Genomic DNA, 21,444 nt, shown 5'->3' on the forward strand with positions numbered 1-21,444 from the left:
CCCCACTAAGGGAGCTGATGACAGACCAGCATGGGGGTACCACCGTGGTCCAACTCGGTAAACCAATGAGTTGTATTGGGGTTCCTTACAGGAATATGCATGGGGGAATTGTCACTTAAAGGAGCAGAAATGAAACAAGGACAGTTTCGTCACCAAACACACCCTAGCACGACTGACAGCTCACAAGGCTGAGACCCTGAGCACAGTACACAACCTGCCGACAGAGTGTCCTCAGGCTCAGCTGGTCTGAGAGTGAATGAGTCTGTGTAGGCACACATATTTTAAAAGATTTATTTATTATATATGAGTACACTGTAGCTGTTCTTCAGACACCAGAAGAAGGCATCGGATACCATTACAGATGGTATGTGGTTGCTGGGATTTGAACTCAGGACCTCTGGAAGAACAGTCAGTGTTCTTAACCACTGAGCCATCTCTCCAGCCCGGCATACATTGTTTTTTGTAACCTACTTTTAATAAGGGCTGAACCTCTCCTCTAGCCCACCGCCCAGTAGTGGTAGTGGAAGAGAAAAGTTATTAGGGTACAGGGGACGTGGACTTGTTAAGCAATAGTTCTTCGGGGACGACCTTGATCTTCTTGGGCAGCAGTTCAGTTCTGTAGCAAACACCAAATACAACTCAGCAGCTGTAGACCAATCCTCTAGGTAGGCAAACAACACACACGAATTGAACTGCCCCAGGAACCTCACGAGCAGTTTTGGGTGAGCATCTCTTAATAGCAGCATAGCAAAGAACAGGGAGGCAGAGCAAACCAAATCCATGTTCAGTGCTCCTCTCCCGCTGTCTGCCGGGTCACAGCTGCACTCCTTCATCACACGTCCTTTCACGTGTCCGCTTTAGCATGTGTGTCCCAGCAAAACATCATTTGAAGTAACTGACTTTCCAGAGAAACCAGAAGTTTCCACTTCAGTCCTTAATGTCTGTCTATAAACGCCCAGGAAGGAGGAGCCTCCTGGAGCTGTCCGTTTCAGGAACTTCCTCTGCTCACTTCCTGAGCTTACAGAGACCCCTGCAGGCTGGGGAGGGTTCCTACTTCCCTTTGCCCTAAGAAGCGTCTTTTCAGGCCCCTCCCACCCCCGCTTCTGTCCTAGGAACTCAAAATCAACCTGACAGGACTGACACCATGGAGCGGTCACTCAAACACTGACCGACACAACAGTGCTTCTGATAGATATCAAGGGAGGGATCTCTAGCTGTGAGAGGCTTTTTCTCTCCTTAGGTGACACAGGTATAGGCCAGATTAGACCAAATTAAAAGTAGATAGTCAGGTTTATTAGGCATTGCCCTGGGATGGATTCATCAGTCCCAAAGAACAGGGCTGAGGAAGTCGTGCACCCTGGCTGGAGCGGAGAAATTTTATAGACTGTAGGCAAAGGGTGGAGACACGTCAGCCATAAGATAGCTTTGTGCCCAAGTATGGTCAAGAGCTGAGCACCTAGGCCCGGATTTGGGTGGCCGGCAGCATCAAGGAAGCAGGTTTTGCCAGCTGCCAAGAATGCAGAACTGGACTGTTGGAGCCATTCCTTTGTTTGGAGTGTTTCAGTGTAGGCGGGGTTTGGGGAAGGAGGGCAGACGAATTCCCAGCTTGTGCAGGGCTGTGCAATGGTTCCAGCCTAACAAGGTAGGTAAAAATAGGAAGTGTAGGCCAAAGAAGGGGTGACCGTGCCGGAATCTCAAAAATTAAAAAAAATTTTTTTTTGTCAGGGTCCTCTTCCTTTCCCTCCTCCTAAGACTGGATCTCACGTAGCCCAGGCTGGCCTCAAACTAACAGTGCAGCATGTATACTGGTTATGAGTTCGATGCTAGTCTGGGCTACGAAGTGAGACTGTGTCTCAGAAACCCAAACTTGAAGATCCCCACACAAAATGCCACCCACAAGAGCACTGTGGCTTTTGGGGGGCCCGCTGTGACCGCCCCTTTTCTAGGCACACCGGCGATCTAGTTTTTTTATTTAGAAAGTAAGCAAGAACAAGTTGTACACTCAGAAGAAATATTCTGTGCTCGGTTCAACTTACAAGGCAAAGCAATACGTCCTCTGCCGCCCCAGGATTTGTGACAGCATTCGGTGTTCCTGTGCCACATCCCAGCAGGAAACCAGTGCGTCTGTAACCATTCTGGCTTTTCTATGCCCGCCCCAGCTTCTGGATAGAGTAACGACACAGAGACTTGTGTTTACCAGTAAATGCCAGGCCTTATACTAGGCTTGCTCCCCAACTAGCTCCAAACTTCGTTTTACCACGCTATGTCTGCCACTTGGCTGGTTATCTCTCCTCAGTTTCTTTTGTCCGACTTCTTGAGTCTGGGTGGCAAATCTCTGGCGCTTCTCTCTTCCCCAGAGTTAGTTTCTTTCCTTTCTGCCGGATGTCCCATCTTACTATCCTGCCTTTTGCTACAGGCCATAGGCTTTTTACTTTAACCAATCAGAAGGCGCCTTGGGCAGGCAAAGAAGGACAGAGACACGTCTTCACACAATGTACAAAAACGTCACTCCAACAGATGCTGCATGTCGTAAGTAAGCCCATCAGCTGGCTGAGTTGGTGAACTCCCAGGGACAGAAATTTGGGATAATGCAAAGAGAGAGGAGAAAAGAGGGAGGGGACCGTGAAGAAGACACAGAGTGTGAATTCCTGGAAAGCAAGTTTGTAATAAGGAGGGAATTGAGAGCAGGAAGAGGCGGAGCCAACTCCTCCACCTCTGGAACTGGGCCGGCCACGTGACTCCCTCCAACCAATGGGGAGACAATGATGGTCTTCTTTCTGAGCCAGAGGCCTTGACCAGTTGAGGTCTGCCTTTCTGAGCTTGAGAGAGGACACCAAGGAGTGCCAGCTGTCCCCACTGATGCTACCCCTCCAGACAGCCACTGGACCACAGATGCTGCAGCAAGCCCCCTCCTGCCGAGCCCTACTTGCAGCCCAAGCCTCAGAATTACAATCTGCACAAATGACTGTTGTTTCACGCTGCTGAGTTCCAGAGGCAATTTATTACCGTGCGGAGGTCCAGAGGCAATTTATTACCGTGCGGAGGCTGACAGATACACGCTAGGACTCTGGGAAATCTTCATGACTTCTGTTAAATTCTTCCTCCGTTACCCCACTCCTCCCTTTAGCTAAGCCAGTAAGTTTCTTTTGTTTGGTGAGGCTGAAGAATAGAGACAGTGTTCCAGGAGTAGGTGGGCTGTGAAGATGGGTTGCTGGCGGTGGGCAGGAGGACAGAAAATGCTTTGTTTAGCTGGGGACATCATGGGGACAACTGGGAGGGAAGAGGAGCTTGACGAGGGCCATGTCCTTTTCTGAGACTCCTGTCCTGGGATCGGCTTTGGGTAGAGATTTATGCGCTCATGGCTCAGCTGCACATTCCTTATCTCTATGTGTTCTGCAGTAAAGATTGGAAGGGTGGTGGAGGAGGTAGGGAGGGAGAGAGAATGAACATCACTGTTATGCATATATGGAGGTCCCAACCCGTATTTTACACCTTTTTGGTGTGTGTACATGTGTGTGCATGCTCTGGCATTGTCTCCTTCAGCCATGTTGGTTCCTGGAGATCAAACTTAGACCCTCAGGCTTGGCAGCAGGTGAATTTGCCAACTGAACCCTCTGTGCTGCCCAAGGCTTTGTTTAGCTGTCTTCTCTCTCTGCAGGGTGGGTCCTCCCTGACTTGGTTCACTGGCACCCTTCCCTGGTGCTCCCCCTCTTTGATGCTCCCCCTCTTTGATGCTCCCCCTCCCCGGTGCTCCCCCTCCCCAGTGCTCCCCCTTCCCGGTGCCCCCACTCCCCGGTGCTCCCCTCCCCGGTGCTCCCCCTTCCCCTCCCTGGTGCTCCCCCTTCCCCTCCCTGGTGCTCCCCCTTCCCCTCCCTGGTGCTCCCCATTCTTTTTCCCGTCTTCCCATCCTTGATTCCCATCTTTGTTGATCACGTTTGCCTCCCTCACAGGACACAAATGGGATGGGATGTGGTACTCACAAAGCCCACCACTGCTTAAACGTGGTTCAGACTCATGTCATTCTTGGGTTGGGTGTGGTTATGACCATCCCCATTTTGCAGATGGACACACTGAGCCCCAAAGGAACTCCACTTCTCCACAGCTCCCCTAAGCAGGTATGTGGGCCACGGCAGCCAAGCAAGCACTCATAGCTTCTCTTGTCACTTTGGGTATTACAGAGTCAGATGGGCACATCTGGGGTCAAAGTTATTCTTTCCCATGGGCCTGTTGGGTCGGTGGGTTTTTTTGTTTTTATCAGAGTTTGAATTGTTGCTGCTCCCTGACTGTGTGATTTGGAATTAATGTCTTGATGTCTCTGTGCCTCATCCATAAACTGAGACTAGAATTGAGCTTATTCCACTGGTAGAGCGACTGAAATCAATCTCAAGTGTGCTGGAGTGGATGTCCTCTGGTGGACCAGTGGCGGGGGGAGGGGCGGGGGGCAGAATTACCTTAATTTCCCGAACTAAATAGAAGCAGCTAGCTCCGATCAGTGCTAGGCCTCCCAGTGTGGCTGCTACGATGAGGACGATGGCGGGTCCTCCTGAGAGCGCCATGTAGTCGTTTGACGTCGTGGGATAGGCAACTGTGGGATCCGGAACTGTGGGAGCCACGTTGTCTTCTGGGAACGGAGGGGAGACAAGACTGAAGGAGCCACCCTCCGCCCCTCCACCCCCATCCCTGTCAACCTATAACTCAGGCGCCTCTCTGCACACAGCGGTCTCCACACGCCCATCTCTCTTCCTCCTGTTTCCAAGTTCATCGATTTCTCTATCCTTCTCTTCCGTCGCACTGTGCCACCAGACAGAAAACTTGGTAAGGTCACGCAGATTCAGAAACCCCGGTAATTCTCATGTCTGAGAACAGCGGGCATTTAATCTACTCACAACCAGGTTTCTGTCCTAGAACATGGTGACCACCACACCCCATGGAGGGAACTGTGACGATTAGTCAAGTAGGGGCAACACCCGAAGTCCTTCCACATGCAGATGGGGCATCCCTAACATCTCGGACCAAACCCATAGAAAGCATCTGCTTTTAGATCCCAACCCACCCCAACATGTGTATAACACCCTGTCTACAAGGAATAAAGTTATTTCTCAAAAGACTGTCTGGGAGTGTCTGCCTTGTAGAGCTGTAACGCCTTGGGGAAGAGAAATCTCTCCGGAAGCTTTTCATCGCAGAAGCTTCTCAAGCCTATTGCACCACTTCCTGCTCAGTGGCCACGCCCTTAGCTCCAGCCACTCACTGTGCCCCACCTGCCTTTGTACCCCATAGGCTGGCAGCCAGCCTTGCTTCAGCTCCCCCTCCCCACTTGAAGAGCCACAACTCTTTGGCTGCTCCAAACGTGCGGATAGCACCCTGGTCCTCGGAATGGCACACCCTACCTCTTTCTGTTCCTTTCTTACCCAGAGTCTGCATAATCTTTATATATGTTAGAACCAGCTCAGATGGCCTCTCCTCCAGGCCGAGCCATGCTGCATGGCTCCCTCATTCCAGTTCAGCCTACTCTGGTCTCTGGGGTGGGAGTGGTCTGTGGATAGCCTCCCCCCTCGCTACCCCCCCCCCCCGTTAGTTCCCCAGATGGAGTAGTCCTGGTCATCAGGGTGGCTCCAGCTTTGCCTGCGCTGGCCTGGGCACACTATAGCTTCTCGGTAAACATCTCCTGAGGCACTTGCCCATAACTCCTGTATTGAGGTTGGGGAGGGGCCAGAAATTGACAGACCAATCCTTGAAGCTCATTGGCCAGCTGGTCTAGTTGACTCCATGAACCCAAGACCCTGTCTCCAAAAAGTGAATTTGGATTTGAGGTGTATGCTAGTAAGCTGCAGTGTTTCAATGGGTGGCAGAACACGTGCGCACTAATTGAACTGAGTTGGTGACAGAGAGGAGGGGGCAGGGGAGGTGAAAAACTAGGGAAGGAGCTGAGGAGGGCACGGGGTAGATATGATAAAAATGCATTGCGTGTAGTATGGAGCTGTCAAAGGATAAATTAAAAAAAAATTTTTTTTTGGTTCTTTTTTTCGGAGCTGGGGACTGAACCCAGGGCAAAAGTTTGTTTTTTTTTTTTTTTTAAAGATTTATTTTATTTATTATATATATAAGTACACTGTAGCTGTCTTCAGATACACCAGAAGGGGGCATCAGATCTCTTTACAGATGGTTGTGAGCCACCATGTGGTTGCTGGGAATTGAACTCATGACCTCTGGAAGAGCAGTCGGGTGCTGTTAACCACTGAGCCATCTCTCCAGCCCAAAAGTTTTTTTTTTAAATGGAGAATGGCCAAAGATACCGAATATCAACCTCTGGATTTATTGTGTTGGAGTTTTCTTAGAGATTATAATAACTTTTCATTTTGGAGGGAAACGTCTTCTATTATTGTAGTTGTTATTTACTTTTTTAATATTTTTGGGTTTTTTTGAGACAGTTTCTCTGGGTAGTCTGGAATTTGGTCTGTAGACCAGGCTAGCCTTGACCTCAGAGATCCCCTGCCTCTGCCTCCCACAGAGTGCTGTGATTAAAGGCGTGTGCCACCTGAGGAAAACCTCTCCAGATACAGGATGTAGAAGCAAAGTGTAACAACAGGATGTTCTTTGGGAGGGTGGTGTGAAATCCTCCATCCTCCAGAGAAAGGTCCTTAAGACAGGAAGCAAGCAACTCAAAACAGCTTCAGGAAGTCTCTGGAACTGGCTTAGGCTCCTGGTAAGCAAATGTGAGTAGTGGTTGCTGGCAAGCTTCTCCCACAAGCGGGGCAGAGAAGGCACCCTCAGGCAAACTTGAAGGCCAGCTCCAGCAAGTCTTCCTCGGCTCTGGCGGACCTTGCCCTTCTCCCCAGTTCCCTCTGCCTTGCTAGAAATTGTTACATTGCATTCCTAGAGCTAGCCACCAAAGTCTACTTCCGTAGTTTGCCACTTCCTCCCACTGAGGTTGACTACCTAGATCCAGCTGTCAAAGTATTGAAGCCCGGCAATCAAAGCCCCCTTTGGCTCACCCAATTTACCTGTCCAATCAAAAATAAACTCCTCGTCCTAATGCGAGGCTTCCCCCTTGGACCTTTATAAACTGCCATTTTCCCATGGCCCCTATCTGTTTCCTCTATGCAGAAGCAGTCCTTCGATCCTCTGGGACCCACACCATGAAGGACCCTAGTCCTTACTGAAGCATGAGAGCTTGGCCCCGTAGAAAGTAGGTAGGTTATGAGGACCCTAAGGGCTTTCGCCAGCTTTACATCCACTGCCTCAGGTCAAGATTATGCCAAGTACCAGCTTCCTGCCTTGGGTCAAAGCTAGGCCAAGTTCCATTCTCTACCCACAGTTCTTGTGATGAGCAGGGACATTCTTGAAAATCCGCAGGATGTACTGACTGACAGTCGCCTGACCCTCTGGTCCTAGATGGAGTTCGAAGGCATGCCATGTAAGTGTAAACTGTAAATTTGCTGATGTTACCTGTACCTCTAAAAATATAAAAACTGTTGCAGCCATTCAGGGTCGCCTTCTAGTCATTCGCCATAAGGGGCTGATTGAAGGTTGACCCCGACGTGACAGAAATTAAATCTCTTGCGTTTGCATCGAACTCCGTTCTCGTGCCTCACTTGGGGGGCCTTCCGGTAGTTAAGACTCACTTCGAGCCTTACAACCTCTTCCCCCTCTGCCTTGCTCCCCTCCCCTTCTCAGGCTGAGAACTTGGTCTTGGGGTGCCCTTGGGAAGCCGAGGCACCAGACAGGACACCGCTGACCTTGTTGAGCTGCCTCCATGTTGTCTCCAGGTTCCCAGCTTTGTGAGCAGTCACTCATGCTGGAGTGGGCTTCGGTGACGAAGCCATCTTTGAGTCCTATACTCCTGTAAGTCACCCCTCACCCACATGTATGTAAGTAACCCTAATGAAACTCATCGCTTCACCAAGTTGGACTTTGGTGTTGTAAGGGGAGGGTATCTGCTAAGGACCCCCAAGACCAAGCCTGTCATACATAAAATGGGTTAACGCAGGGCTGGGAGATGGCCCAGTGGATAAAGTAGTCTGTGCAATGCGAGGACCAGCGTTGGGACCTTCAGGACTCACAGTAAATGTCAGGCAGATGGCCTGCTTCTAATTCCAGTGCCTGGGAGGTGATGAGGAGTGAGGGACGAGATCCTAGAGGACGCTGGCCAGCTAGACGAGTATCAGCGGGCTTTGGGTTCAGCTGAGAAACCCTGCCTCTGAACCAGGTAAGGAGCAACTAAGGAAGACCTATATCCGTCTCTGGCTTTCGTATGCACAGAGATACACACGCAGATATTCACGCAGATGAAAGAAAATTAAAAAATTTTAAAAAGGCCAAGAAGCCACAGCCTACCAGGTAGAAGAAAACACGGAGCGACATTTTGGCTGTAAAAGACCTGGCTGGGGTGGCTACGGGGAAGCCAGCTGCAGACCCGTGTAGGTACAGAGATCCCAGAGACACTTACGGCTCAAGGAGACGGTCACTGGCTCAGATACCAGCTCTTCGTTTGTGTTCTTGGCTATACACAGATACGTGCCCAGCTGATTTTGGGACAGTCGCCGGATAAATAGCTTGTCCCCAGTCCCGCATGGCTTCCCATTGAAGGTCCACCTCAGGATAGGCTCTGGGTCCATGATCGCCCTCCACTGCAGGATCACAGAGTAGTTAAGGTCACTGTAGACTGTGCCCTTCAAAGCCTCTGGGAAGGTCACCAGTGGGACCAGGCTGGCGCTGTCTGTGGGAACAGAGAGCAAGACATGCAGGTGACCAACCTTCCAGAGACATTGGGATCTCTTCTGCCCCACATAGTTACATGCATACATTCACTCACACACACATTCATTTACTCTCATCCATTCATTCATTCATTCACTCGTTCACACATCCATTCACTCGCTTATTCACAAGTCATTCACTCACAATCATTCATTCACATTTGTGCACATACATTCATTCATTGTTCACTCACGCACACATTCATTTACTCTCCATTCATTCATTCACTCGTTCACACATCCATTCACTCGCTTATTCACAAGTCATTCACTCACAATCATTCATTCACTCACATTTGTGCACATACATTCATTCATTCATTCACGCACACATTCATTCATTCGTTCATGCATTCATTAGTACAACCCTACTGGAGCTCACAAGCTCCTGTGTTCCGCAGCGTGTGGCCATTACAGTGTCAGTAGTCACAATTAATTATACTGGTAATAGTAATGATACCCGGTTATTAAGTATCCAGTAAAGCTAGGCACAATTAAACTATTTCTTTTATAACTGAGACATTGTTTTTTTTTTGTTTGTTTGTTTTGTTTTGTTTTTAATACTGAGTCTTTTTTTTTTTTTTTTTTTTTGGAGCTGGGGACCGAACCCATGGCCTTGCTAGGCAAGCGCTCTACCACTGAGCTAAATCCCCAACCCCAATACTGAGTCTTAATAGCTGGAACTTCAGTTTAGAAAATGTCTCTATAAAATTGGCCCATAGGCAAGTCTGTGGGGGTCATTTTTTTCTTTGTTTTCCTTTCTTTCTTTTTCCTGAGCTAGGGTTTCTTGGTGTTGCCCTGGCTGTCCTGGAACTCTCTCCGTAGACCAGGCTGGCCTTGAACTCAGATCTACCTGCTTCTGCCTCCTGAGTGCTGGGAGTAAAGGCATAGCCTCCATTACCCAGCATCCTTTTCCTGATTAATGGTTGAACTGGGAGGGCCCAGCTTACTAGGAGCAGTGATACCTCTGAGAGGTGGTCCTGAGGTACCCAGAAGAAAGCAGGTGATCATGGAGAACAAACCAGTACACATTGTCCTTCCATGGTCTCTGCCTCAGGTTCCTGCCCTGACTTCTGTTTGTCGTCAACTGTTATCTGGAAGCGTGGATACAATAAAACCCTCTCTTCCCTAGGTTGCCTCTGGTGATTGGGTTTCATCACAGGAATAGAAACCCTAACTACAAGACCTGACTTCAAACCCCCATTCTTTATAAATTATCCAGTCTCAGCCACTCTATGATAGCAAGAGAAAAAAAAAAAAACGATCTAACACAGGGGTGATGAACACCACCTGAGAGAGGCCCTGTTGGCCCCCAGGGGTGTGACGAATCTAATTTCTGAGAACTGGGGCCCTCCCCACAGGCCCCACTCACTCTTGACTTCAGTCCTATGGGACCTGACGGCGTCCAGAACCTCAGCGTGGCTCTCTGAGTTTTGAGCTGACACATCCCTGATGACCAAGCTGTCTTCAGTGTGTAGCACCTCTTGGCTAGTGTGAGAAAGTCCCCGGAGGCCCTTGAGAGGGGACAAGGCTGGCGGCTGGGCTTCAAACTCTCGGAACCAAGAAGTGCTGAGAACTCCTTCAGGGGCTCTGGGGTCAGGCAGGTGGGGGCCAGCTCCTTCCAAGTGGGGTGGCTTGGAGGTGGCAGAGCAGGTGCAGGAGGCAAGCAGGGCACCTAGGAGGCGGCAGGAAAGAGGAGGGGACATCGAGGGACAAGTGAGACCACAGGTGATATACTGCCTGTAGTGGCCTGTCCATAAGTGAACATTACAGATGCTGGGGAAAGTGTTGGTATGAAGGAGCTGTTTGAAGACCCGGTCCCCGAGAGGAGGCTTTGTTTGGGAGAGGGTACAGAACTTCTAGGAGGATGGTTCTCAACCTGTGGGTCGTGACCCCTCTGGGTTGAATGGCCCTTTCACGGGGATTACCGATATCCTGCATATCAGATATTTACACTATGATTTGTAACCATAGCAAAATCACAGTTGTGGAGTAGCACAAGGGTCACAGTTTCAGAAAGGTTGAGAAACATTGATCTATGTATGATATAGAGTCTTGCAGGAGGAAGTGCATCACTGGGGGTGGGCCTTGAGTGTCCTTACTTCCTCTACTCCTCTCCTTCTTGTGTGTGATAGGAAATGTGACCAACCAGCTTCCTGGTTTCCCTGACAGGTTGCCGGTGTGGATTGTATCCCTCATAAACCGTGTTTTGTGCTAACTTGCTTGTTGGGATATTTTACCACAGAAAAGTATTAATGCAAGTCATAGAAAGGCTGCGTGTGGTGGTTAGAGCTGGGGTCCCATCCATTGTTTGGTGGGTAGAGACAGTAGGATCAGGAGTTCAAAGGCAACCACATATCAGACTGAGGGCAAGCCTGGGCTACAGGAGGCCCTGTCTCAAGCAAACGTGCACTGATTCTTTTTGTCGCTATTGATCTTTTATAGATAGGGCCTCACTGTGTCGTCCAGGCTAACCAGGCTGACCTGGAACTCACTTGTGGCAATCCTCCTGACAGACATGTGTCCGTGTGTGTGTGTGTGTGTGTGTGTGTGTGTGTGTGTGTGTGTGTGTGTGTGTGTGGTGTGTGTGTATGTGTGTTGCTGCTCATCAAAGCCAGAAGTAGTTATCAGATACCCAAGGTCTGGATTTACAGGTGTTAGGTCTCAGGCAGTTCAATCTCCAGAAATGATCTCAGTGCAGACTGCAGGAAGATTTAGATGAAAGCTGGCATTGCTCAGGAACTTGTCAAACCAGTTTCCACCTGCCTTAAGGAGTCATTTCCTTTATATTACGTCGGGGGAAGGAAAGTATGGCACCCAGGGCAGCTATCAGCATATCAAAGTGTACATTGGCCTCCAGGCCCTCTCAGAACCAGTATCTAGTTACACATTTCAAAGCCACAGCAGTCTCTGAAGCCTCCCTTCCCTCCGTTAGGGGCTCACCTGCCTTCTCAGCCCTATTTCCCACTACTCCTCACTTCCTTCCCCTCTGCTTCTACTCTTGTCCTTGCTCACTCTCTGAGTCTCTCTCTGCTGTGCTCTGTCTTTGGCTAGCTTATGTCTCCACTGCTCTCTCCCGCTCTCTCCGCTCTCTCCGTGTCCCTGACCGTGTTCAGTCCACTACTTCCACCATATCACGGAGCCGTTTTGTTGGCGGTTTCTTTACTATGCCCGTCTCAGTCAGGGTTTCTATTCCTGCACAAACATCATGACTAAGAAGCAAGTTGGGGAGGAAAGGGGTTTATTCAGCTGACACTTCCACACTGCGGTTCATCACCAAAGGAAGTCAGGACTGGAAGTCAGACAGGGCGGGAAGCAGGAGCTGATGCAGAGGCCGTGGGGGTTTGCTACTTACTGGCTTGCTTCCCCCGGCTTGCTCAGCTTGCTTTCTTTTCTTTTCTTTTTTTCTTTTTTTCGGAGCTGGGGACCGAACCCAGGGCCTTGCACTTGCTAGGCAAGCGCTCTACCACTGAGCTAAATCTCCAACCGAGGGGCTTGCTCTCTTATAGAACCCAAGACTACAGCCCAGGGATGGCATCACCCACAATGGGCTGGGTCCTCCCTGCTTGACCACTAATTGAGAAAAGACCTTACAGCTGGGTCTCGTGGAGTCATTTCCTCAACCGAGGCTCCTTTCTCTGTGGTAACTCCAGCTTGTGTCAAATTGACACACAAAACCAGCCAGTACATCCCCGCACACAGCAGGCAGTTCTGGGTTGCAGTGGTTGAAACTTCAGTGCCTGCCTTTCAGAGACTCAGCGCAGCAGCTTATGTCGCCGCCGCCACCGCTGTGAGTTGAGTAGAGACACACACACCTTTTAAAAGCCTCTGGCCGCCTTAGATCGTTCTGTCTGTCTTGTTCATTCTCTCTGTCTTGTGGTCTCTCTCTCTCTCTGTCTCAAGGTCTCTCTCTCTGTCTCTCTGTCTCTGTCTCATGGTCTCTCTCTGTCTCATGGTCTCTCTCTTTGTCTCTCTCTGTGTGTCTCTGTCTCTCTCTGTCTCTGTCTCTCTCTGTCTCATGGTCTCTCTTTCTCTGTCTCTCTGTTTCATGATCTGTCTGTCTATCTGTCTCTCTTTCATGTCCACTCTCTGAAATGTCTTTTCAGTGCATTCCCCTTCCCCCAATAAAACTACTGCATTGTATCTGTTGCATGGCACAGTCTCTTAGCTGCACACCTTGTCCAGGACCCGCTAAGGTACCACTTGTGATGGTCTGTATGTGCTCGGCCCAGGGAGTGGCACTGTTAAGTGTGGCCCTGTTGGAGTAGGTGTGTCACTGAGGCTGTGGGCTTTAAGACCCTCCTCCTAGCTGCCTGGAAGTCAGTCTTCTGTCAGCAGCCTTTAGATGAAGGGTTCTCAGCTGCTTCTGCACCATGCCTACCTGGACGCTGCCATGGTCCTGACTTGGTGATAATGAACCTCAGAAGCCAGCCCCAATTAAATGTGGTCCCTAGAAGAGTTGCCTTGGTCATGGTGTCTGTTCGCAACAGTGAAACCCTAAGACACAATGCTGCTTTATCCTCCTAGTCACACAGAGAACTGAACTCAGGTCCTCAGGAAGAGCAGCCATGCTGTTGACCATCAGGAAACCTGGAGCCCACAGATAAAGTGGAAGAAGAGGACTCGGTCTGCAAGGCTGTTCTACCGACCTCTGCATGCACACCACAGCACACTACTCATGCGCACGCTAATAATAAAGGTTGTGAGCCTCCGTGTGGGTGCTGGGAACTGAGCTTATGCCCTTTGCAAGGGCAGCTACTGGTCTGAACTTCTGAGCCATCTCTTCAGGCCTAACCCCTGACCTCTTTAAAGGCCAGGAACAAAATGGATGTCAAGAAACCATAGTCCCTACCAAGACCCAATACAAAAGAGATGCTCCCTCACCCCCACCCCACTGATTCCTCCAGCCCCTTGGGGCTCAGAGTGTTAGCATTTTGTAGAGGCTCCGCCCCACAGTTACCTAGCAATGGAGGGGTTGTGTGCCCTCTCTGCTCTCTCTTGTTCTTCCCTTCTTGCTCCTGCTCTGTCTTCTTTCCCCTTCTCCCCCCCCCCCCACCTCTCCAATTGTACATGGCCATCCTCTCTCTCTCTCTCTCTCTCTCTCTCTCTCTCTCTCTCTCTCTCTCTCAGCTCCCCTCCCCCATGCCGTGAATAAACTCTATCCTATCCTATACCGTCCTGTGGCTGGTCCCTCAGGGGGAAGGGTTGCCTCAGCAGTGTGGGCCCGCTGAGGCCTCCCCTTCCCCCACACCTTACCACACACCCACCAAACATATTCCTTCTCAATAAAACTCATCCAGGAGTCCTAGGGCTGTCGGGAGGAGACTGAGGTAGCACTATCTGAGGGCTTCTTTGGTCAGGACTTGAAATGGGGCTGGAGAAGACGTTTGGAAGTGTTTTCTAGAGTTGGGGACAAGGAGGTCTTAGACTTGTACGGGGGGCCATCGGATCGCAGTGGTGGGGAATAGGTATGCCTCTGCAGGAGGGGCCTTGGGAAATGACCCACACTGCCAGCATTTGGATGGAGGTGAACAGCCAAGGACTGTGAAGGGAGGCGGGGGCTCTCTTGGGTCAGGCCCAGGGGAAGGAAGGACTCTTGGCGGAGAGACTGAGAGGTGGTGGGAGATAGTTCTGAACATCCTGCAAGGTTCTAAGTAGGCCCCAGCCAGAAAGATCCAGGAGCACATGCGCCCTCGCCATAACTACAGCAGCTGGATGCAAGGGCTCAGCCTGAGCCTGTCTCCTCTCCTTGCCTGTCTCTGTTCATGCCCAGAGGCACCCAGCGGGCAGCTGTGAAGGGGAAGAAGCACACACAGAGAGAAGAGGAGAGATGTCAGAGGCTCTCCATCTCCCCTGCAGTGCAAGCGCTAACCCGGGGACCAGGAAAGCTTTGAGCTGGATGGAGTTTGGGGCTTTATTTATGTTTTGCTGGTTTTGGGGACAGAGTCCTACTATGTAGTCCTGGCTGGCCTAGAACTCGACACCTAGACAAGGTTGGCCTCCAGATTTCCGTGGGCCCCCTCCCTTTGCCTGCTGCATGCTGGGATTACAGGTGGGCACCACCATGCCCACTTCAGGTGGGCTTTAGAATGGACAGAGCCGGATCTTTTTGTTGTTTCTTTTTGAGATTGGGTCTCCTTATGGAAGCCCAGACTGGACCCAAACTCATCATCCTCCTGCCTCAACCACCACAGGCCCGTGTCATAACCCCTGGCTCAGAACTTTGGACCAGGAGGGGCAGTTCGTTATGAGAGGCCCTCTCTGTGGTCTCTGACACACAAACTACTGCCCTTCAAAGCTTCATTCTCTTCCTTAAGCTGTGTGACCCGGGGAAGCGATATAACCTCTCTGAGCTGCGTTCCCCTTCTCCCCACAAATAAATGATGACCAGCGGGTGTGGAAGGTAAATGTCACTGTCTGAAAGCAGGTAGGTCTGACTGGCAGGTAGATATGTTTAGTCCCGGGGACTGTGCACTGTGATGGCAGAAATTCTCCTAGTGTGATTTTTTTTTTTATTAGTGTGTGTGTGCTGTGGAGGACACACATACATGTCAGAAAACAATTGTGTGAATCTGTTGTCTCCTCCATCTTTACATGGGTTTGGGGGATCAAACTCAAGTGTCAGGCTTCCATTGCCATTCAGCTATCTCGCTGCCTCCCCGCAAACCCTCATTTTTTCTTTCTTTCTTTTTTTTTTTTGGTTCTTTTTTTCGGAGCTGGGGACCGAACCCAGGGCCTTGCGCTTCCTAGGTAAGCGCTCTACCACTGAGCTAAATCCCCAGCCCCCATTTTTTCTTTTTGAGACACGTTCTCGTGTAGCCCAGGCTAGCCTCTGTTGGCATTCTGTCTAAGCTCCAACCCCACAGCTACCTGGCAGTAGTCAGGTAGGCTCCGCCCCACAGTTGCCTGGCAACAGCCAGCTGTGCCTGACAATATAAAAGGGGCTGCTTGCCCCCTCCTCCTCCTCTTCCTCCTCCTCCTCTTCCTACTCTTCTTTCTCTTACCCATCTTGTTCTTTGTTCTTTGCTGCTCTTGTCCCTTTCCCCATCCCCTCCCCACTACGTGTCCATGGCCGGCTGCCTTTCCTCTCTTCTACTCTTCTCTCATTAAAACCCCTTCACATGGAACCATGTTGTTTGGATGTCTTTTGTGGGCACAGGCCGTGATTCGAAACCCTAACAGCCTTGAACTCACAATGTAACCGGGGATGACTTGAGCTCCTGATCCTCCTGCCTCCGCCCTAATGCTGGAATTACTGTGTACATCACCACACCCAGTTTATCTGTTGACAGATCCCAGGGTCTCCTAAGCTAGGCGAGCACTGGACCAGCTGAGACCGGTCCACAGGACCCCGATGTATGAATGTTCGTATTGTTGGTTTGTTTGAGTCCAGATCTTGCTACGGAGTCCTGACTAGTGTGGTCTTTACTGAGCAGCATAGGTTGGCCTCAAATTAACAGCAATCCTCCTGTCTCATTTTCCAGGTTCTGAGATGATGTTGGGCTGATAATTTTATTAGGGTCTGGAGAGCCAAAGCGCAGTGCTACTCTGGCAAAAAGGGACAGGAGTCTGGATTCTCATTTTGATCTTCCCCAGCCCTGAGTGACTAGCAGGGGACAGTCCCTTTCTGATCTTCTCATTCTTTGTAAGAAGAGCAGGAAGGACTCTCAGGACCACAGGTAAAGAGCCAGGCTGTTAGGCACACGCCCGTGTCCCCAGCAGTGGGAGGCGGGGAGGAGCTGGAGCAGGAGGATCCTGATTCTGAGTTATGCAGCCGAGTGGGTCTACCTAGCAAGATGACTTTAAAAAGGTCCCGCTCCACAACGAAAAGATTGCTGGCGAATTGGGGGAGCCCCGGACTCCTAACCAGGAGTTCTGTGTGATGAACTATGTGGGCTCCCTGAGGGTGTCCCTCCTTTGTCCCCAGCCAGAGGTGAAGCCACGTTCTCTCATGTACCTGTTAGTAGAAGCGTCTTCCAGGCAGGAATGAGGCCACGGCCTGAGTCCGGAAGACAGTCCATGTCGTCCTCTGTCCTTGGACCTCTTAGGGAATTCTGGGTAGAAGAACCTCAAGGACACGCAGGTCTTTTATGGGGCCCCAGCCACACTCTTCCTCCACAGGCTGGGTCTCTGCCCTTGCCCTTGCACGAGTCCCCCCTCAGCCTCTTCCTCCAGCACCTCTATGTGGGAGAGGATAGGGCTAACCTATGTCTTCAGCATAGAGAATTCTAGGGTCCCCGCCCTCCATAGCCAGAGCAGACTGAATGCTGAGGAAGAAGGATGTGCCATTATGTATAGCCCCACCCATCACCCTCGTCAGAGGGTACTGAGGCCAAAGGTCAACATGATAGGAGGCAGCTGGGACCCACCTCTTGGCTTCACTGCCAGGTTCTCATCTGTCAGCTCCGAGCCCAGCTCTTCTCTGGAAGATGACGTTTATGACAGTGAGTGAGTCACAGTCAAGAGACATGGCCTGAGGGACTTGGTTAGGTGATTGGCGGATGGCGGTGGCTATTAGAATTGAGCTATTTTGTTTGGGATTGTCTTTAGTGGGGTGTGTGTGGTGTGTGTATGTGTGCATGTGTGTGTATGTGATGTGTGTACAGGTGTGTTTGTGTGTATGTGCAGGTATGTGTGTGGTGTGTGTGTGTATGTGCAGGTGTGTGTGTATATGTGCGTATGTGTGCATGTGTGTATGTGTGCACGCATGTGTGCACATGTGTGTGTAGATGTGTGTGTGCAGGTGTGTGTGGTGTGTGTATGTGTGCATGTGTGTTGTGTGTGTATGTGTGTATGTATGTGTGTGTGTACAGGTGCATGTGTGCAGATGTGTGTGTTTGTGTGTGTGCAGGTGTGTGTGTGCAGGTGTGTGTATGTGTGTGTATGTGTGTGTGCATGTGAGTATGTGTGTGTGCAAGTGTGTGTGTACAGATATGTGTGTGTGCAGGTGTGTGTATGTGTGCATGTGTGTATGTGTGTGTGCATGTATGTGTGCATGTGTGTATGTGTGTGTGCATGTGTGTGTGCATGTGAGTATGTGTGTGCAGGTGTGTATGTACAGATATGTGTGTGCATGTGTGTGTATGTGTGTGTGAAGGTGTGTGTGTACAGATATGTGTGTGTGCAGGTGTGTATGTGGTGTGTGTATGTGTGCATGTGTGTGTATGTTATGTGTGTACAGGTGTGTTTGTGTGTATGTGCAGGTGTGTGTGTGGTGTGTGTGTATGTGTGCATGTGTGTATGGTGTGTGTGTGCAAGTATGTGTGTGCAGGTGTGTGTATGGTGTGTGTATGTGTGCATGTGTGTGTGTGCGTGTATTTAAGTCAGAGTGTGCTTATTATTTATCAGCTTGACACAAACGTAGGCATATATGGGAAGAAAGAATTTCGGTTGGGGACTTACCTCCTTTATATTGGCCTGTGAGCATATCTATGGGGTATGCTCTCCCCCCCACCTCTTTCCCCCTTCCCATCTTCATGTTTTTCTTTGAGACAGGGTTTCTCTCTGTGTAGCCCTGGCTGTCATGGAACCCTCGATGTAGATCAGGCTGGCCTCGAACTCAGAGATCTGCCTGCCTCTGCCTCCTGAATGCTGGGACAAAAGGTGTGTGCCTCCATCACCTGGCCTGGCATTTTCTTGATTAAGGACTGAACTGATAGAGAAGGACCCCCGTGGCTGGCACCATCCCAGGCATGTGGTCCTGGAGTGTGTAAGGAACCAGGATGAGCAAGCTGTAAGCAGCATCTGGGGGTAGCGCTCCTCCATGGCTCCTGCTTCAGTTTCTCCCTCCAGGTTCCTACATTGAGTTCTTGCCCCGACTTCCCTCCGGACTGTGACCGGAGAGTTCTAAGCTGAAACAAACCCTTGCCCACTCAAGTTGCTTTCGGTCATGGTGTTTTGTCACAACCATAGAAGACCTGGGGTATCACCACGTAGCTCTGTCTAGTCTGGTTTGCTATGTAGACCAGGCTGGTCTCGAACTCAGGAAGATCCACCTGCCTCTGCATCCCACACGCTGGGATTAAAGGCCTTTGCCACCACAATGTGCCTGTGTTATTTCTATTTTCGAACAGGCTCTTGCGTGGCCCAAGCTGGCCTCAAACTCGCTCGCACAGCCGAGGCTGGCCTTGAGTGCCTGAACATCTTGCCTCCAGGGAATCCAGGCCTGTGCTGTTTGTCAGTGAAAAAGTGATTGCCTCAGAGGAGAGTGCCAGGATTTTAACTCAAATCCCTGTGAGTCACAAGCTCATGCGTTCCCTCCCAGACACAGGTTCACCCGGGGGCAAAGGCTACCCACGACTCCATCATCGGATGACTCAGTTATTTATCATGTACTCACAGCAGGTGCAGTGGTTTCCCCGTAGTTGTGCGAGCTGGTTAGTTTCTTGTAATCAACCTGACACAAGTTAGCATTGTTGAGGTCTCCCTCCCAACCAAGCATAGCTGTAGCCATTTTGTTCCATGCCAGCCGGCTGTTTCATACTGTTCCTGTGATAGGCCTGCCCGCCAGTGACACAGAAAATAGGTTGGCTCAGAAGAGCAGGGGTGAGCTAACCACGAGGGTTCTGTATGCTATGAGGTTGGTTAATCTTAAAAAGTTCCACAACCAAAAACTTTACTCAGGACCCCTCAAATTAAGTGGGAACCGTTATGTCTAAAATGGCTTGAGCCTGGGCCGACCACTGGGCAGCACTTCCAGCACCTGCATATGAGCTCATTGTGGGTTTTGAGGTTTTAGCCTTTATACGCTGGCCCTGAGAGATGTCCAGTGCACAGCTTCAAGCCTTTGAGCATGAGCCTGGGTGACGACCCAGTCTTTAGGTGTGCGTTCAATAAACCATCCCTGTCTGAGTGAGATGGGTGTTCGTGTGGTTTGTGGGGCGACTCCTGGACCCCAACAGGGTCATCTACGAAAAGGGAAGTTCGGTGGAGAAAAACCTGCCTCAGCCACATTGGCCTCTGGGGCGTTTTCTTGATTGGTGATTGACAGGGCGTAGGCCGTGCCACCTCTGGGCAGGTAATCGTGGGTTTTTGTTTTTGTTTTGTTTTTTTGGGGGGGGGTTGAGACAGGGTCTCACTATATCACCCTGGCTGTCCTGGAACTCACTATGTAGACCAGGCTGTCCCCAAACTCATAGAGATCTGCCTCCCAAGTGCGGGATGAAAGGTATGCAATTGACCTTAAAAAAAACAAAACAAAACATTAGAGTTTCGTGTGGTGGTTCACACCTTTAATCCCAGCACAGGGGAGGCAGAGGCAAGTGGATCTCTGCACGATGAACTTTGTAAAACGGGTCTTCTAGACCCAAAGTTAACCTATAAACCCTCCCTGCCCAAGGACCAAGTAACTCTCTGGAATCCTGGGAGTTGTAGTTCATGGAAAATAACAAAACCATATGGGAAAATATGGTGGCCATATGGTTTTGTTCTTGAAAGTACCTACGACAGGTATCGCATTACTGCCTGCTAGGAAGCCCACCCAAGCACACCCTGGCCAACATTTAATTAAAACTTGCTTCAAATTTGGCTCAGACTTGTGGAACTGGTTTCTCTCTTGTGAATCTCAGGATTAATATGGCGCTATGGTATCTCAGGATTAATATGGCACTATGGTATCTGTCAGTGCACTTGGTTTCCACACAGATAAGAAAATCTGAATAGCATTGAAAGCATTTGCTCTTAAGCCAGAGAACAGGCTCCACAGGCAAAGTGCTGCCGGGCAAGTCAGGCAACCTCAGCTCCATCCATGGGACCCACATAAACCAGGGAGCAGAGGACTTCAAAGTTGTCCTCTGATCTCCACAAGGGCTCTATGACTCCTGTGGTCCAACTCTCCAATATGCACACACACACATGCTCTCTCTCTCTCTCTCTCTCTCTCTCTCTCTCTCTCACACACACACACACACACACACACACTCTCACACATACGTACACACACACACACACGCATGCACGCACGCACGCCTGGAAACAGTACATGTATACATGCACACAAAAGTAGGTAATGGGAAAAAAACATTTGTTTTAGCTGGGAGCGCTCGTGCTCACAGACTTCTCTTCTCTGTATGTTGGCACTTACGTGGGAGCTGGAAATCTGATATCAGCTCTTCACCCACTGTGCAGCAAGGCCAGCCTGGGCTGCATAGTGAGTTCCAGGCCAGCCTGGGCTACAAACAAAGTCCAGCCTGGGGGTACAGGTGAGTAACTCCAGCTACAAGGGAGGCTAGAGGGCCACAATTCAGAGCAGTTTAATGAGATCCTGTCTGAAATACAAAACTAAACAAAAGGGCAGACCAGAGGTAGTGAGCGACACACACCTGTAATTTCAGCATTCCAGGACAAGAGAACCACTGTAAGTAAGCCCAAGGGCATCTGGCTCAAATGAAGAGTTCAGTGCCAGCCAGAGCTACCTAACAAGGTCTTGTCTCATGAAAACAAACACAAGGGCTTCCCCCAGCACTTACCTGGAGGGTGCCACATTCTGGCTTCATTCCTAGCCTCGGATGGTTTTTTAACTCCTCAACCATCTGGGTTGGCACAGACATTGCAACGAGGTTGGGAATTCGACTCTTGCAGAGGACGCTGCCAATTACCCTCTTTAGCAAAGGAAAACACTTCAAGGGTTGTCCAAACTGGTTGGACAACATTCTCAATTTTCGTTCGACTGTGGTAGTGTAAGGAAGCT

At 50.2% G+C, this 21,444-nt stretch overlaps 1 protein-coding gene across 4 annotated transcripts; it reads right to left on the reverse strand.

Moving 5' to 3' along the window:
* Window positions 1-283: 283 nt before the first annotated feature.
* On the reverse strand, window positions 284-21,427 carry Igsf23 (immunoglobulin superfamily, member 23). Of its 4 annotated transcripts, XM_087584526.1 has the most exons (7): window positions 21,224-21,427; window positions 17,126-17,178; window positions 16,714-16,936; window positions 10,129-10,431; window positions 8,447-8,716; window positions 4,452-4,621; window positions 3,013-3,393 (listed from the first exon to the last, which is right to left on the reverse strand). In XM_087584526.1, the coding sequence occupies exons 3-7, from the start codon at window positions 16,775-16,777 to the stop codon at window positions 3,385-3,387; spliced, it is 816 nt and encodes a 271-aa protein (XP_087440652.1). In that variant the 5' UTR covers window positions 16,778-16,936; window positions 17,126-17,178; window positions 21,224-21,427; the 3' UTR covers window positions 3,013-3,384.
* Window positions 21,428-21,444: the final 17 nt, after the last annotated feature.

Source organism: Rattus norvegicus, chromosome 1, assembly GCF_021556685.1.
Source record: "Rattus norvegicus strain SHRSP/BbbUtx chromosome 1, alternate assembly SHRSP_T2T, whole genome shotgun sequence".
Classification (NCBI taxonomy): Eukaryota; Metazoa; Chordata; class Mammalia; order Rodentia; family Muridae; genus Rattus; species Rattus norvegicus.

Excerpts from the sequence above, each read along its gene's own strand:
- Igsf23 (XM_087584526.1), bottom strand. The coding sequence starts at position 16,777 with ATGGACTGTCTTCCGGACTCAGGCCGTGGCCTCATTCCTGCCTGGAAG. Across the intron at positions 10,432-16,713 it reads GAAGACGCTTCTACTAACAG|GTGCCCTGCTTGCCTCCTGC; the intron begins GTACATGAGAGA and ends GCCGCCTCCTAG. Across the intron at positions 4,622-8,446 it reads AGTGACCGTCTCCTTGAGCC|AAGACAACGTGGCTCCCACA; the intron begins GTAAGTGTCTCT and ends CTCCGTTCCCAG.